The 15856-nt window shown below is 43.5% G+C and overlaps 1 protein-coding gene and 1 non-coding gene across 2 annotated transcripts; both read left to right on the top strand.

Annotated features, from left to right (window-relative positions):
- The first annotated feature begins 1100 nt into the window (after positions 1–1100).
- On the top strand, positions 1101–5890 carry HSPA8 (heat shock protein family A (Hsp70) member 8). Its single transcript, XM_063094301.1, has 9 exons — positions 1101–1203; positions 1985–2194; positions 2564–2769; positions 3048–3200; positions 3284–3839; positions 4063–4265; positions 4502–4700; positions 4895–5127; positions 5464–5890. Exons 2-9 carry the CDS (start codon positions 1990–1992, stop codon positions 5647–5649), a joined length of 1941 nt encoding a protein of 646 aa, XP_062950371.1. The 5' UTR covers positions 1101–1203; positions 1985–1989; the 3' UTR covers positions 5650–5890.
- Positions 3910–3996, top strand: LOC134377397 (small nucleolar RNA SNORD14). The gene has a single exon (XR_010023446.1). It is a non-coding gene; the product is annotated as a small nucleolar RNA SNORD14 (small nucleolar RNA).
- Positions 5891–15856: the final 9966 nt, after the last annotated feature.

The following is a 15856-nucleotide window of genomic DNA, read 5'->3' as shown; positions in this document are numbered from 1 at the left end:
TCAGAAAGTCTAAATCAAGGACACAGGGCTACCGAAACCTAGGATTCCTAACGCACAGGAAAAGTCGTTACCTTTTCACTGTTTCTATTACAAATCACATAAGTGTGGGGCCTGGGCAGTGGGCGAGGGGCTGAGCCAAGAAGTCGAATCTGTTCTCGGCGGGAGGTGAGAAGGGGAACAGGGCTATGGGCTCCGAGAACCGGGTTTGACTATTTCGCCGAGGGTTCAGACACAGGATCGTGTCCTGGGGTGCGTTGAGAGGTTGGACCCCTCACACCTGTGCGTCGGGGGCTACCGGCCAACCGCTGCCATAGCGAAAAGAGAGTGCTGGGGGCCTGCCGGTCTAACCTGCCCCACCCGGCGCTGAAGCGGAGGCCAGACCCTTCCAATCCCACATCTAGGTGCCCCTGAGCAAGATACGGTAGCAGCGCCCTGAAGCCAAAAACTTCGCCTCAGCCCCTCGGGGTCAGCCCCAGCCCAAAGCTACGCTAGCTACCAAATGTGGGTATGCGGAACTCGGGAGCGCCTAGAGAGCCCGTGCGGGGTGACGGAAAAGGATTGAGGACTAGGGTGGGGGAGGGGAGCAACAACCTTCGCAGCCATTTTGTCCTCGCTCCACTTCCGTCTTCTTTTCCTGGACTCCCCTCCCTGTCGACCCCACGCTCTTCCTCCTCTGGTTCCGCGCGGGCCAAGATCGCGGCTAGCGGTGCTGTCGTTGGTTAGTTCCAGGTCTGCCCGCCCCTCTTTCACTTCCTCCTTCCGCTCCCTCCCGCCCGCGCAGGTGCGGGGCGCATGCGCAGAAGCGGAAGCGCCCTTCCCCCACCTGGGGTGACCGAGGACTCCCGCGCGCGGGCTTTGTGGACTTCACCCTCCCTTTCCCCGGGGCCGTTCGGAGAGCGGGGGCGAGCATGAAAGTTCCAGAACGCTGCGGTGAGTGCGTCATCGCGAGGAGGGGCGGGACGGGGGCGGGAGGGGGAGAGCCTGAGAGTGGAGCAGGGTTCGTCATTGGAGCTTGTAGAGGTGGCCGGGCGCTCATTGGCCGAGTGGGCCATGACGGGCAGCGGGCAGGGGCGGGCCCCTTCTGGAAGGTTCTGAGACAGGGTATAAGAGACTGGGTGGCGGGCGGAAACGGGTCTCATTGAAGGCGGCGGCAGTTTGGGTGTGTGTTTGTGTTCTTCGCCAGCTGAACCGCGCTTTCACAGGGTAAGATTTTTCTCTTTCTTAAGCCGTTGGTGGTTGGTCGGGGAAACTCAGAGAATTGGTGGGCGCTGTGCAGCCTGGGCCTCAGCCCAGTGTGCTTCCTGCAGCCTGAAGAGCCTTGTAGCCTTTTCGTTGGGGGAGTGCTCGGTGAACCTTCCATCCCGGTTAGGCAGCTTAATTTTTTAGGCGCGGTGGCAGCGGCCCTCGGCTGCAGTCGGCAGGGTCCAGAAGCGTGAAGAGCGGCCTAGGGCGGCGCCATCTCCACCCAGGCCCCGCTGCGACCCTTGAGGTGGGGGAGGGGTGCGGCACCCGCCTTGGGGGCAGGCGGGGAAGTGGACTCAGTGCCTTTCTTCCGCTTAGCGCAGTTTCCTGCTTAGGCCAGTCTCACTTAAGCTTTTAGAGGAAACCGTCCTTGGCATGCACCCAACGTGGGGGTGCTTCTTGGAGTCGTTAAAGAAACAGCCGCGTTGACTCCAGGAGCATAGGGTTCTGGCAAGGTGGGGAGAGGGCTCAGCTCGGAGTTGACCACGTGCTCAGCAACATTGCAGACCCTCAGGATGGATGGTTCTCGGCCCGGGGCGGGCTCTGCTGTGGTTGGCACGGTAACCCTTACTGCAGCATGACTTGCTGGGAACCTCCCACGTGGTTACCTCAGATGAGAGATACTAAGTGTGATGTATATATGCACGTGTATAATATGGCTAGGTTTTTCTGTTCTACGTAGGAAACTCGTATTTCTAAGTGTTTAAGCAGCTTTTCAAACCACGTGGTTTTTTCTCTTTAGCAACCATGTCTAAGGGACCTGCAGTTGGCATCGATCTTGGCACCACCTACTCATGTGTAGGTGTCTTCCAGCATGGAAAAGTAGAGATAATTGCCAATGATCAGGGGAACCGAACCACCCCAAGTTATGTTGCCTTTACTGATACCGAACGATTGATCGGTGATGCTGCGAAGAATCAAGTTGCAATGAACCCCACCAACACAGTTTTTGGTAAGTCGCTAATTACATATGCTTAAGGCATGAACTTAAGAGGGTTAGGTGGCAAGAAATTTGAGGAACTCAATCTATCAAATGTGAGGCAGCCAAGAAAGCCCCGAGGAATAAGAGAAACATTTTATAAGAGGTTATATTTACTGAGACTTGAGTGTTTATCTTCCAGTGTATTTATTCTATTACTGGGATAAAAACTGAGAGATGGGTTTCAGTGTTAGAAAATATATCTTGGTGAATTTTTGGTCCCCATGCGTTGGTTAAACCTATTTATTCTACTATAAATCTTGTCATTTGAGTATTTATGGACTTTGGGTTTTATTGGAAAGGTGTGATATAATGAAACTTTGCGTTTGATGCGTTTTACAGATGCCAAGCGTCTGATTGGACGTAGGTTTGATGATGCTGTTGTCCAATCTGATATGAAGCATTGGCCTTTTGTGGTGGTGAATGATGCAGGCAGGCCCAAGGTCCAGGTAGAATACAAGGGAGAGACAAAAAGTTTCTATCCAGAGGAAGTGTCGTCAATGGTACTGACAAAGATGAAGGAAATTGCAGAAGCCTATCTTGGGAAGGTGAGATTAGTGCTCAGTATGTGTGAGCCACCTAACTGGAGTCTGAATGCTAGTTCTTTGACCTGAATATTTCGGGATTTTAAGTGGCAAAGAAGTTTAACTATGCAGTAGTTTACAGTTGTTGGGGATGGTTCCCAACCATTTGTTTTTCATCAGAGTTAAAATGCACTAGCTGCTACAATTTTTAAGTGCACATCCAAATTGACAGTTTGATGTGGGACTGCAGGGTTTTTTGTGGACAGAGTGCAATAGTTACACTGTAATCTTTTTGTTTCTAGACTGTTACCAATGCTGTGGTCACAGTGCCAGCTTACTTTAACGACTCTCAGCGCCAGGCTACCAAAGATGCTGGAACCATTGCTGGTCTTAACGTACTTAGGATTATCAATGAGCCAACTGCTGCTGCTATTGCTTATGGCTTAGACAAAAAGGTATGTGCTACTTGTCAAATTTGGACTATTATAACATAAATTTGAGCCATCAGGAATTTACGTGATGTTATTTTTAATGGCAGGTTGGAGCTGAAAGAAATGTGCTGATCTTTGACTTGGGTGGTGGCACTTTTGATGTGTCAATCCTCACTATTGAGGATGGAATCTTTGAGGTCAAATCTACAGCTGGAGACACCCACTTGGGTGGAGAAGATTTTGACAATCGAATGGTGAACCATTTTATTGCTGAGTTCAAGCGCAAGCATAAGAAGGACATCAGTGAGAATAAGAGAGCTGTCCGACGCCTCCGTACTGCTTGTGAACGTGCTAAGCGTACTCTCTCTTCCAGCACCCAGGCCAGTATTGAGATTGATTCTCTCTATGAAGGAATCGACTTCTATACCTCCATTACCCGTGCTCGGTTTGAAGAATTGAATGCTGACCTGTTCCGTGGCACCCTAGACCCAGTTGAGAAAGCCCTTCGGGATGCCAAACTGGACAAGTCTCAGATCCATGATATTGTACTGGTGGGCGGTTCTACCCGTATCCCCAAGATTCAGAAGCTTCTACAAGACTTTTTCAATGGAAAAGAGCTAAATAAGAGCATCAACCCTGATGAGGCTGTTGCTTATGGTGCAGGTAAGAATCTTATCTTAGTTGAACAGATTTAACTCAGTGGGCAGCCTCTTTAAAGAGGTCGGAGCATGACTCGCTGTGATGAATGATTCTTAAACATTCGTAGTTTCCACCAAAAGCTTAGCTAATGATGGTGCAGCTTCCTTGGATGTCTGAGCGAATGAGATTTGTTAACGATGTGTGGAAGGTGTGTTAGGCTTTTTAACTTTTTTTTTTTTTAAACTAGCTGTCCAGGCAGCTATTCTATCTGGAGACAAATCTGAAAATGTTCAAGATTTGCTGCTCTTGGATGTCACTCCTCTTTCCCTTGGTATTGAAACTGCCGGTGGAGTCATGACTGTCCTCATCAAGCGTAATACTACCATTCCTACGAAGCAGACCCAGACCTTCACTACCTATTCTGACAACCAGCCTGGTGTGCTCATTCAGGTATGTTTCTGTGATGTCTTTTCTGGCCTATTGAGGTCATACAAAATTTGGGGAAGTCTTGTCCTGCTATGATGATGGATTCCAAAACCATTCGTAGTTTCCACCAGAAATCTTGTGTTGGCAAGCTCCTTCCTTGGATGTCTGAGCGACTAATCTTCCCTAGTTGAGATTTGGGCAAGACTAGAACTAGCATAGAAACCTTAAGTCCACTGTTGTAACTTCTGTTCCCTTCCAAGGTTTATGAAGGTGAGCGTGCCATGACCAAGGATAACAACCTGCTGGGCAAATTTGAACTCACAGGCATACCTCCTGCACCCCGTGGTGTTCCTCAGATTGAAGTTACTTTTGATATTGATGCCAATGGCATCCTCAACGTCTCTGCTGTGGATAAGAGTACAGGGAAGGAGAACAAGATTACCATCACTAATGATAAGGGTAAGTAGGCACGCTTGGCACTACTATGTGGTCTTGATGAGGTGTTATAAAGGTTGTGTATTCCAGGTTTTACTGTCTAAGGGTATCTTGCCAAAATATTGTGCTCTTTAGTTAATTGTTAGTGGAGATAACAGGGAATTTAATTTTCATATCTTTAAGAAAATTGCTTAAACTAAGATATTCTAATTTCATAGGCCGTTTGAGCAAGGAAGACATTGAACGGATGGTCCAGGAAGCTGAAAAGTACAAAGCTGAAGATGAGAAGCAGAGAGACAAGGTGTCATCTAAGAACTCACTTGAATCCTATGCATTCAACATGAAGGCAACTGTTGAAGATGAGAAACTTCAAGGCAAGATCAACGATGAGGACAAACAAAAGATTCTTGACAAGTGTAATGAAATCATCAACTGGCTTGATAAGAATCAGGTTTGTAATTTATAAGTGGTGGGTGAGGGAATGTGTTTCAGCAAAAAACCTGAGCCAGATTGGTAGGTTCAAGGTCACAATGATGAATGGTCCAGACATTCGCGGTTTCCACCAGAATTCCAATGTGTTGGTAACTACCTTCCTTGGATGTCTGAGTGACCCAAGAATTTTGGATAGCCGGGACCTTGTTTAAATATGATAGCGTGCTTCTGTGTTCTAATAGTCTATCCCACGTTTCTTGGCATTGGGTTGTTATCAGGCTTAAAGAAGGTCCCAGCTGTTTGAAGAATGTAATGGTTTTTTTTTTTTTTTTTTTTTTCCCCTTTCCTCCTCCAGACTGCAGAGAAGGAAGAGTTTGAACATCAGCAAAAAGAGCTGGAGAAAGTCTGCAACCCCATTATCACCAAGCTATACCAGAGTGCAGGAGGCATGCCAGGAGGAATGCCTGGTGGCTTCCCTGGCGGGGGAGCTCCTCCATCTGGTGGTTCTTCCTCGGGGCCCACCATTGAAGAGGTTGATTAAGCCAACCCAAGTATAGATAGATGTAGCATTGTTCCACAAAGTAAAACATTGATAAGACCCAAATTTGTAGCAAATTCTGTGGCAGTTCTAAAGTTGAGCTGCTATAGAAAATTACTGGGCATTCTCAATACTTGAATATGGAACATATGCACAAAGAAAGGAAGTAACATTGCACTTTATAAGTACTGTATTGTAAGTGGAAAATGCAATGTCTTAAATAAAATTGTATTTAAAATTGGCATCATACAGTTGTGTGACTCTTTAATAGCTGGACAGGCCTTGGTGGAGGTGGTGAGACTAGTGTAATTCCATGAACTTGGAAGTGCAGACAGAGGTGGCCTTTTTCAAGTGGAGATTCAACAGTATGTCCCTTACAAGCTTTTTGTTCTTTGGGGTTTTTTACTGTTCCTTGTTTCAGCTTGAGACAGGAGGCCTGTGTGGTGACATCCCTGGCAGAGCTGGCTGGAAACATGGGTGAATCCATACATGCACTTAGTTACTGCCCTGTGGGCCTCCATTTTTTGTGCTTAAAGCAAGGAAATGGTTGAGGATTTGTAAAGTTCATTCACAAGACCTAGTGGTAAACTTGTAATTCTGAACAGTGAATTGGGGTATTTTAAGGCTAGGCCCACAGCAGAGCAGTCCATCTTCCCATTATGTACATAACTAATCTCCAATAATTAACAGTATTGGTCTAGTTCATTTTTGTAAGCCACTGCTCATACATGACAATGTTTTTTCCTCTTCATGCTTATCAATATTACATTTGAGGTCTCCAGGGATTCATAATACCATTCATGATTTCTATAACTTTTTTTAAAGATGATGGGTAAGGGGATCTTAACCCTTGGTGTCAGCACCATGCTCTCCCAAGTGAGCTGACCAGACGTCCTTATATAGGGATCCAAACCTGTGGCCTTGGTTTTATCAGCACCACACTCCCAAGTGAGCCACGGGTTGGCCCTTTATTCATAAAGCAATATGACTCGGGAAAAGTCTAGGTTTGGGTGTACATTTGCATAGGGATTTCAAGTTTTGGTGACTGAGTTAGACCTGGACTACTGTAAAGGATGAGCAAGTCCTTTCTCCATGTCTTCATTCACGTGGGATCTTGTGGGAATTGGTACAACCTAGCCAATGGAAGTTTATTTGTAGTGGTTATTGCAAATCTTGGAAGTGTTAGGTCTAAATGTCATCAGTGAAATGGATCTGTGTAATAGAGAAGTATGGGGGCTGGGTAGGTTGAGAGTTAGCTTTGCTAGGCAATAGGTTGTGAGCAAGGATTTTTACGGATGAGGACATAGGCTCAGTAAGATTGAGTAACCTCAAAATACACTGGCGCTGGGGACCCCATTAATTCAAGCTTCAGTAAACTTAGAACCTGTTCTTGGCCCCCATATCATGGTGTAGTGAATTATAAAGCACTAAGTCATACAGTGTCTGGGATTCAGGCTTACTGGAAAAAATTTTTTTTAATGAAGGGAGTTTTGTAATCTCCCCAGCACACATGCAATTAACATGCTTAATACTGTATTTTAGTCCCAATGTTCCTCCCATAATTCCCCTTTGTTTAGGTTCACTGTTCCATTGGTTTTTTCAGTACTTTTTAAATTCTCATTTGCAGACCTAACCTTTTGTAAGAAAACTGGAGAGAATCTGGAGAGTTGAGGATCCCAGTGACTTTGCTTGTATTTTGTTTTTAATTAGGTTCCTGCTGTGGGCTAGGCGCTGAATGAGGAAGTAGAAAAGCTGGTGAAGATGTTCTGGTCTTACAAATGCTTAACAGGGTAGCAGGAGAAACAAGTATGCAAGCTGAATTGGGGATAATTACAAAGTGACATTAGAAAATGCAAAATGGCATAATTATTGTGGGAAAACCCTGGGAAGAAGTATGTTATTAGGGAAAGCTTAGAGGAAGATGCAGAGAAGGTGACCAGAGGGCAGCAATATCTATCACTTCCCATCTAGAGTTTGCAAATGGTGTTCACTTCTCTGACTTCATCTGATTCTCCCAGCCTTAAAGGATGCCCGGATGATCTGGCAGTGCATGCATAAGTCTACATAGGGTGGCAAAAACAATTTGCTTTTGCATGAATTATTTTAAAGAGGTTATGGTTGTAATGTAAGAGGGAGTGTCATGGCTAGGCTGGTTCTCTTTTTTTCTGCACAGGGCACCACTGAATTGGGAAGAGGGGCAAAAAATTCCCTGTCTCATTCCCCATGTCTTGTTGAACTTGGTGATGACATGATTATGTCTTAAAATGTGTTTTTATTACTATAGCTATTAAGTTTTTACTCAACAGTAATTATTAAACTTTTAAACTATTAAGGAAATAATTTTTGTCTTTAAAGCCACAGCAATAAATTACTACACAATGTGCTTAATATATATTTTTAAATGACAGTCTGTAAATAATCCTTTGCTCAAACAATATTTATCGTCTATAATTTTTCAGGCTCCAGGCCTTCATAGGAAAAGTGGCCTTTTGGATTTTGTAAAGGTGAGATGAAATGACTGGTGTGACACATAAATAGGAAAAGTTAGGAACTTATTTCTGTGTAAAGGACTGCATACTGATGTAAGGATATCTTTGTCCGCTAGATGGCAGTAGCTATTTATAAAACAGCTATAGGGTACCTGGGGAAGCTGCTGGAACGTTTTTGTTTGGGTTTGTGCTTTTTTTTTTTCCTTTTTTTCTTTTTTTGCTTGTTTCACAAATAGCTTAACTGGAAGCACAGCAAATGATGAAGGAGATCAGCTCCAAATATCCACATTTATGTTCCAGGCAAAGCATTCCTAGCTGAGCAGGTGCCCTGCTGGGATGTGTGTAGCTTGAGTAGAGATCTCAGAGTACTTGGCAGGGGGGCGTGAAGGTAGAGGGCTAGGGAATACAGAGCTTTGAAACGTGGTGGTGGGGGGAAGAGAAAGAGAAAGCTGAGTGGGAACAGAATATAGTCTTTCCCGATCCACTCTTGCCAGTTTAAGTTCCCATTTTATTTCTCTCATCCCCCTGAACTTCCACTTAAGACTCATTGCACATGTGCAATTCTTGAATTCCCCACTAAGCTCACTCAAGTATGGAGGAACATCCACACATGCCTATTTCCCAGTGTCTGGCACATAATCAGCACACAGTATTTGTCAAACAAATAAAAGAATGAATAGAAAGAGATGGGGCAGGTATCCGAGAGGATAGTGGTAGAATGTGCTGCCTCTGGGCTTTTTAATTGGTCATGGTCATGGTCATGGCCATGGTTCTTGGAGTGGGGGGAGGCTGGTTGGCTGGATGAGCTCAGACTCGTGCAGATCTCTTCTAGAGTTGCTCCTTACAGAGTTGGGGAGCCAACATTAAAGTTTCATGAGATGAGAAGGAAATGATCAAGCCTAGAGCACCTTTGGGCAAATAAAAGTTGACCATAACACAACTGCCAAGATATTTGACCGAGATAAAGTTCCACCCAATGCCTTTAGATTGCCCCTGAGATCTGGGCAGTATGTGGAGTGAGTGGGGTGAGCAGAGCTAGTCTTTACAATATGAGAGGTCAGGCATGGTCTGCCTGGAGAAATGGGGCCTGTCCTAGGAAGATGGGCCAAAGTGCAAAATATTCAGAGGGTGCAGCCAGCCCCAGATCCCTAAGAAAGAGGCTGCAAGTATTCTTGGCCTTGGATTAGGCAAGGGTTTTTTAGATAAGACACCAAAAGGACAATCGATACAAGAAAAAATGGATAAGTTGTACTTTATAATAGTTAAAAACTTTCGTGCTTCAAAGGACACCCATCAAGAAAATGAAAAAAGACAACCCGCAGAATTGAAGAAAATATTTGCAAATCATATATCTGATAAGGGAGTGTTATCCAGAACATATTTAAAAAAAATCTCTTTTAATTAAATAATAAAAACAATTCAATTTTTTAAATGGGCAAAAGATCTGAACAGACATTTCTCCAAAGAAGATATACAAATAAGCACATGAAAAGATGTTCAACATCATTAACCACCAGTGAGATGTTACACTCCACAGTGAGATAGAATTTCACACACACTAGGATGTCCATAATCAAAAGGATGTCTATGATCAAGTTGGCAAGGATGTGGAGAAAATGGAACCCTCATACACTGCTGGTGGGAATGTGAAATGGTGCAGCTGCTTTGGAAAACAGTGTGTAAGTTCAGCAAAAAATTAAAGATAGTTGCGTATGTTCTGGATCATAGAATATGACCCAGAAATTCCACTCCTAGGTATATACCCAAGAAAAATGAAAACATACATCCACACAAAACCTGTATATGTGTCCATACAACATTGTTCATAATAGCCAGAAAGTGTCAACAATCCTAATGTCAATTAACTGATGAATGGATAAACAAAAGGTGGTATATCCATACAATGGAATATTATTCAGCCATAAAAAGGACTGAAGTACTGATAACATGGTACAATGTGGATGATTCTTGAAAACATTATGGTGAGTGAAAGAAACCAGTTGGAAAAGACCACATATTGTATGATTCTACTTATATGAAATATCCAGAATAGAATTTTTGAAACAGAAAGTCAATTGGTGTTTACCTAGGGGCTGGGGGGAAGGAGGGTTGGGGAGAAATATGGAATGATAATTTGTATGGAATTTTGATGAAATTGTTCTAAATTGATTGTGGTGATGGTTGCACAATTCTGTGAATATACTAAACATATTGAATTACACACTTTAAATGGATGAATTGTATGGTATGTGCTTTATATCTCAATAAAGCAGCTATATGTATCTAAGAAAAAAAGGAAAGAAAGAGGCTATGGAGCTGGCTTCCCCCCACAAGCTGAGGCAGAGAGAGAGAGAGAGAGAGAGGGAGAGGGAATCTTGCCATGGTAATTGGGAAGATGGAGGAGCAGGAACAAAAGAAATATGAGAAAAGATTCCTACTGTCAAAGAACTGAGTAATAATGGCTGTGCTGTTGATTTTTAATCTCTACATTTTCATCTGAGTCATTGTGGACTCTCAAACCAAGTGGATACAGGTCTCACACTCGGGTTAAAAAAATTAGAACTCAAAGAAAGCAGGCTACAAGCAAGTAACCATTTGAAAGGGCATTGTAAATCTTCACCGAAAGCTTTTTTATTTTTATTTTTTCCCCAGCAGCTGGCCGGTACAGGGATCCCAACCCTTGGCCTTGGTGTTACAACACCACGCTCTAACAAAGTGAGCTAGCCGGCCAGCCTGTTTGTTTGTTTGTTGACTCAGTGTATTTCGTGTTTCTAACAGAGAACTGCTCTGCTGTGTTCAAGGTCTGTGATCTTAGGCAAATTATTCTTTCTGAAGCTCAGTATCCTTACCTGTGAAATGGGGGTTATGATACTCAGCCATTAGGTTTGTTATGAAGATGAAACAAGCCAGTACTTGTAGAGCATTTAGCTCTGCCTGACTCATCAAAGTGCTCAATAAATGGGGGCTATTATTATTAACTATTAATTGAATTATAATTATTGCTAATGTTACCTAAGGCGGATATAACAAAGTACCAAACACTGTGTGGCTTCAAATAACAGGGATCTATTGCCTCACAGTTGTGGAGCCTAGAAGTCTGAAATCAAGGTGTCAGCAGGGCTGTGCTCCCTCTGAAGGTGCAAGGCAGGGAGGGATCTCCTGCCTCTCCCCTAGCTTCTGGTCACCTCTGATTTTCTTGTGTTACTCCAGTCACATGGCTGTCTTCTCCCTGCACACTGCCTGCACACTGTCTTCTTTCTGTGTCTGTTTCTGTATCCAAATTTCCCCTTTTTATAAAAACACCAGTCATACTAGATGACGGCCCACCATAACGACCTCACTGTAACTTGATTACATCTGGAAAGACCTTATTTCCAAATAGGGAAGGTCACATTCTGAGATCTGGGGGTTAAGACTTTAATGTATCTTTTTGGAGGGGGGGAAGGAGAAGAAAACACAATTAACCCACAGCGATCACATTTCCTGTTATCTCTGAGAAGGAATCCCCTCCCCAGCTTTTGCACAAGAACAGAAAGTAAGCCCCGGACCAAATCCAGATACCTGTTCTATAGTGGGACCAACAAAAAGGCCTTTGAATTGCAGTCTCTTTCCCTGATTCTGCTGTCACAGCCAGCCTCCAGCTGTAGGTCGTGTTTCTCTCTGTCCTTCATCGTCCCTCTGGATTCCCAAACAAGGCCTAATTCTATTATTTCCAGTGATTTCCCCGTGGGCAGCAGTTTATTTCTGTCATCAAATCTCTGATGAAATCTTTAGCCATGAAATGTTTAGTCCAATCCCAACAAATCGTGTATAGTGTTAACATGTCACAAGCTGCCGGCGGCCTGCATTATGTGGTAATTTGGAAGCGAGAGAAGTGATAATATAGGGCCGGGCTTCTTTTGTGAGCTCGCATTAATGCTGTAGCTGGTGATGTCAATTGACAGCCCATCGATTTGGGCTAATAGTGCATGGAGGGGGCAGAATTGGGGCAAGGTAGGGAATAAAGGATATTGACAGCCAGTCGCCAGGATCCCGGCAGCTTTTAATCTATTATTGTCCTCTTTTAATGCAGCTTTCCTGTCAACTGCATTTACTTCCACCAGCTCTGCCTGCTGCGCTGAGCTGTGAAGCCAGTGGGATGCCACCCCCAGAGTGACTCAAAGTTCCCCAGTATTGATTCTTTGATGCTCTGGGGTGTGAATTATAATTATTTCATTAAACTCTTTAATGGGTATCAACCACGAACCTTCCCCAGCCCAGGCTGGGGAGGCCAGGGCGAGGTCCGCATCATTAATCTGTGTTCATCTCGTTGCCACCAATTGTCCTACTCTCGACCCTTATTTTGTTTCCTCCTATTATCGCGTCTATGGTTTTAGTGGGAAGCTGGTCGATCTACTCCTAGAGAGGAACTGGGAAGAGAAGTTGGCTGATTTGGGGAGACTGGAGGGGAGGCCATGGTTGAGCAGATTGCAGTAGTGGTGGCTATTCATGCTAAGGGACTAGCTAATCACTCCCTCAGATCTGCTTCTCCCAGCTCCAGTTTGTCTGTGCAGGGAGGTAGGTGACACAGGAGACGTCAGGACAAAGCGAGAGATCTTGCAGCTGCTTCCTTGTGTGGCTTTGAGTTCTGTCATAAATCAGGAATATTCTACTCCCACACTTATGTCATTCATTACCCTTGCTAGGGTGCTGTGGATACAAAGGAGTTCAAAACACTGCCTCATGCCCTCAAGGAACTTCAACTCAAGTAAGGGGGAAAAGGATGAACAGATAAAGAAGTAGCAACGAGACAATAATGAGCACTGAGAAAGGGCAAAGTACAGGGAGTTATGGCACCCATGGAAGGGGCACTTGCCCCAAGCTTGGGGATCCAGGAGGGCTTCCTGAAAGGCCAGGTGCCTGAGCCGAGCCTGCAGAATGAGTGGGAGATGTGCAGAGGAAAGAGAGCAAGGGCATGCTAGTCAGTAAACAGCACGTTCCAAAGGCCTGGAAGTGAAGCAGAGAAGGCACGTGAGATCTTTGAGACCTCATCCAGCTGAATTAAGGCTCATGCTTTGTATGACGAAAAGTGCCCCCCCCTTCCAGGTTTCTTGCCCTCTAACGCATCTCCCATCGCTGATAAATCAATTCAATTTCTACAAAAAAAAGAGGCTGTTTTACTTATAAGTCTTCTTTATGTTCTACGAGCAATATTTTGTAGTTTAAAATGATACAATCTTGCATGTCTTTTATTTTTATTTATTTATTTTTTTTAAAAGATGACCGGTAAGGGGATCTTTACCCTTGGCTTAGTGTTGTCAGCACCATGCTCAGCCAGTGAGCCAACCGGCCATCCCTATATAGGATCCGAACCCGTGGCCTTGGTGTTATCAGCACTGCACTCTCCCGAGTGAGCCACGGGCTGAACTTTGCATGTCTTTTAAAAAATTTGCTCCTAACTACATTTTGTTTTTGATACTATTATAAATGGAATTGTTTTTGAATTTCATTTTGCACTTATTTATTCCTACTATATAGAAATACAATTGAATTTAAATATTGGCCATGTATTGTATAATCTTGCTAAATTCACTTACTAATCCTAATACAGGCACACTTCAGAGACATTGCAGGTTTGGTTCCAGAGCACAGCAATAAAGCGTATATTGAAATAAAGCAAGTCACACAAATTTTTTGGCTTCCAGGATATATAAAAGTTATTTTTACACCATCCTGTAGTTTATTAAGTGTGCAATAGAATTATGTCTAAAAAATATATACATAACTTAATTAAAAATACTTTGTTGCTCGGGGCCAGCCCGTGGCTCACTCGGGAGAGTGTGGTGCTGATAACACCAAGGCCACGGGTTCAGATCTCTATATAGGGATGGCCGGTTGGCTCACTTGGGAGAGCATGGTGCTGACAGCACCAAGTCGAAGGTTAAGATCACCTAACTGGTCATCTTTAAAAACAAAACAAAACAAAACTTTGTTGCTAAAAATGCTAACAATCATCTGAGCCTTCTGTGAGTTGTAATCTTTTTGCTGGTGAAGGCTCTGTTTGCTGAAGGCTGGGGTGGCTGTGGCAATTTGTTAAAATAAGACAACAATAAAGTTCACCTTATCGATTGACTCTTCCTTTTACAAGAGATTTCTCTGCAGCATGCAATGATATTTTACAGCATTTTATCCACAGTAGAATTTCTTTCAAAATTGGAGTCAATCTTTCAAACCCTGCCACTGCTTTATCAACTAAGTTTATGTAATGTTCTAAATCCTTTGTTGTCATTTCAATAATGTTCACAGCATCTTCACCAGGAATAAATTCCATCTTAAGGAATCACTTTCTTTGCTAATTCACAAGAAACAACTACTCATCCATTAAAGTTTTGTCATGAGATGGCAGCAATTCAGTCACACCTTCAGGCTCCATTTTTTTTTTTTTTTTTTTTGGCAGATGAGGAATGGCCAGTTGGTGGAGCAGTCGGAACACACACATTTATTGATTAAGTTTGCCGTCTTATGTGAGTGCAATTCGTGGCACCCCCCCAAAATTACAACAGTTTAACAACAAAGATCACTGATCACAGATCACTATAGCAGATATAATAATAACGAAAAAGTTAAAAATATTGTGAGAATTACCAAAATGTGACACAGAGACCCAAAGTGAGCATGTGTTGGAAAAATGTTGCCAAGAGACTTCCTCAACACGACGTTGCTGCAAACCTTTAATTTATAAAAAATGCTATATCTGCAAAGCTCAGTAAAGTGAAGTGAGACAAAAAGAGGCACACCTGCAGTTGTTTTGTGGAGTTCTTTAAGATTTTTCCATAAGCAGTCATGTCATTTTTGAATGAAAATGGTTTATTTCTTCCTTTCCAGTCTGTATTCCTTTTATTTCTTTTTCTTTCCTTATGCTTTGGCAAGGACCACCAATAAAATGTTGAATAGAAAGGTGAGAGTGGTCATCCTTGCCTTGTTTTTAATGTTAGAAGGAAAGCATTTAATATTTCACCATCAAGTATGATGTTGTTACCTTTGGGTTTTTCATAGATGCCCTTTAACAAATTGGACTTTGAAATGATGCTGTGTTGAGTGTGGCAACCTATGCATGACAAAACTGCCAGCAGAGACCAGAGTGGAGGAAGAAGACAAATGCAAGTAAACATAGGAGTTCACCATTTAAAGGAAATGACCAAAATGGAAGCAGTGAGAAGTGTTACAAGATGTGGCTATCAGAGATAGCCTGGGGAAAATGAAGATTGGGATGAGGGAGAATAAAATCCACAGAATGGGATTTGTGGGCCTGGAATGGCTTCCTTCTTCCTCTCCACCTAGTGATCTAAGTGCTTTTCAAAAGCCAGCTGAAATCTCCCTCTCTGGAACTCTCCTCCCCCACTCAGTGTTCTCTATACACTTTGCACTGTTAGTGTAGCACTTTTCAAACATTTTGGAGATCATTGTGTGCTTGGCTGTCTCCAGCACAGGAGAGGGAGATCGTAGGAGGTAGGGACTGTGTCTTTATTTTCATATATCCCCCTCCCCTAGGCCCTGTCTCTTTGGGAATCATGGAGCAGACTCAGAGCTCTGGGTTCTGGGTACCATATTCCCCCAGTTGTGCAAATCCCAGCAAGTTTTCCCTTTGCAACGTTTTTCTTTAAAATATAAGGGTTCGGATCCCCATACTTGCCAGCCACAAAAACCAAAATAATAAAAATAAATAAATAAATAAAATAATA

This window comes from Cynocephalus volans, chromosome 4 (assembly GCF_027409185.1).
Source record: "Cynocephalus volans isolate mCynVol1 chromosome 4, mCynVol1.pri, whole genome shotgun sequence".
NCBI lineage: Eukaryota > Metazoa > Chordata > Mammalia > Dermoptera > Cynocephalidae > Cynocephalus > Cynocephalus volans.
Note: the sequence above shows the minus strand (reverse complement) of the source record. Positions and strands in the feature narration are given on the sequence as shown.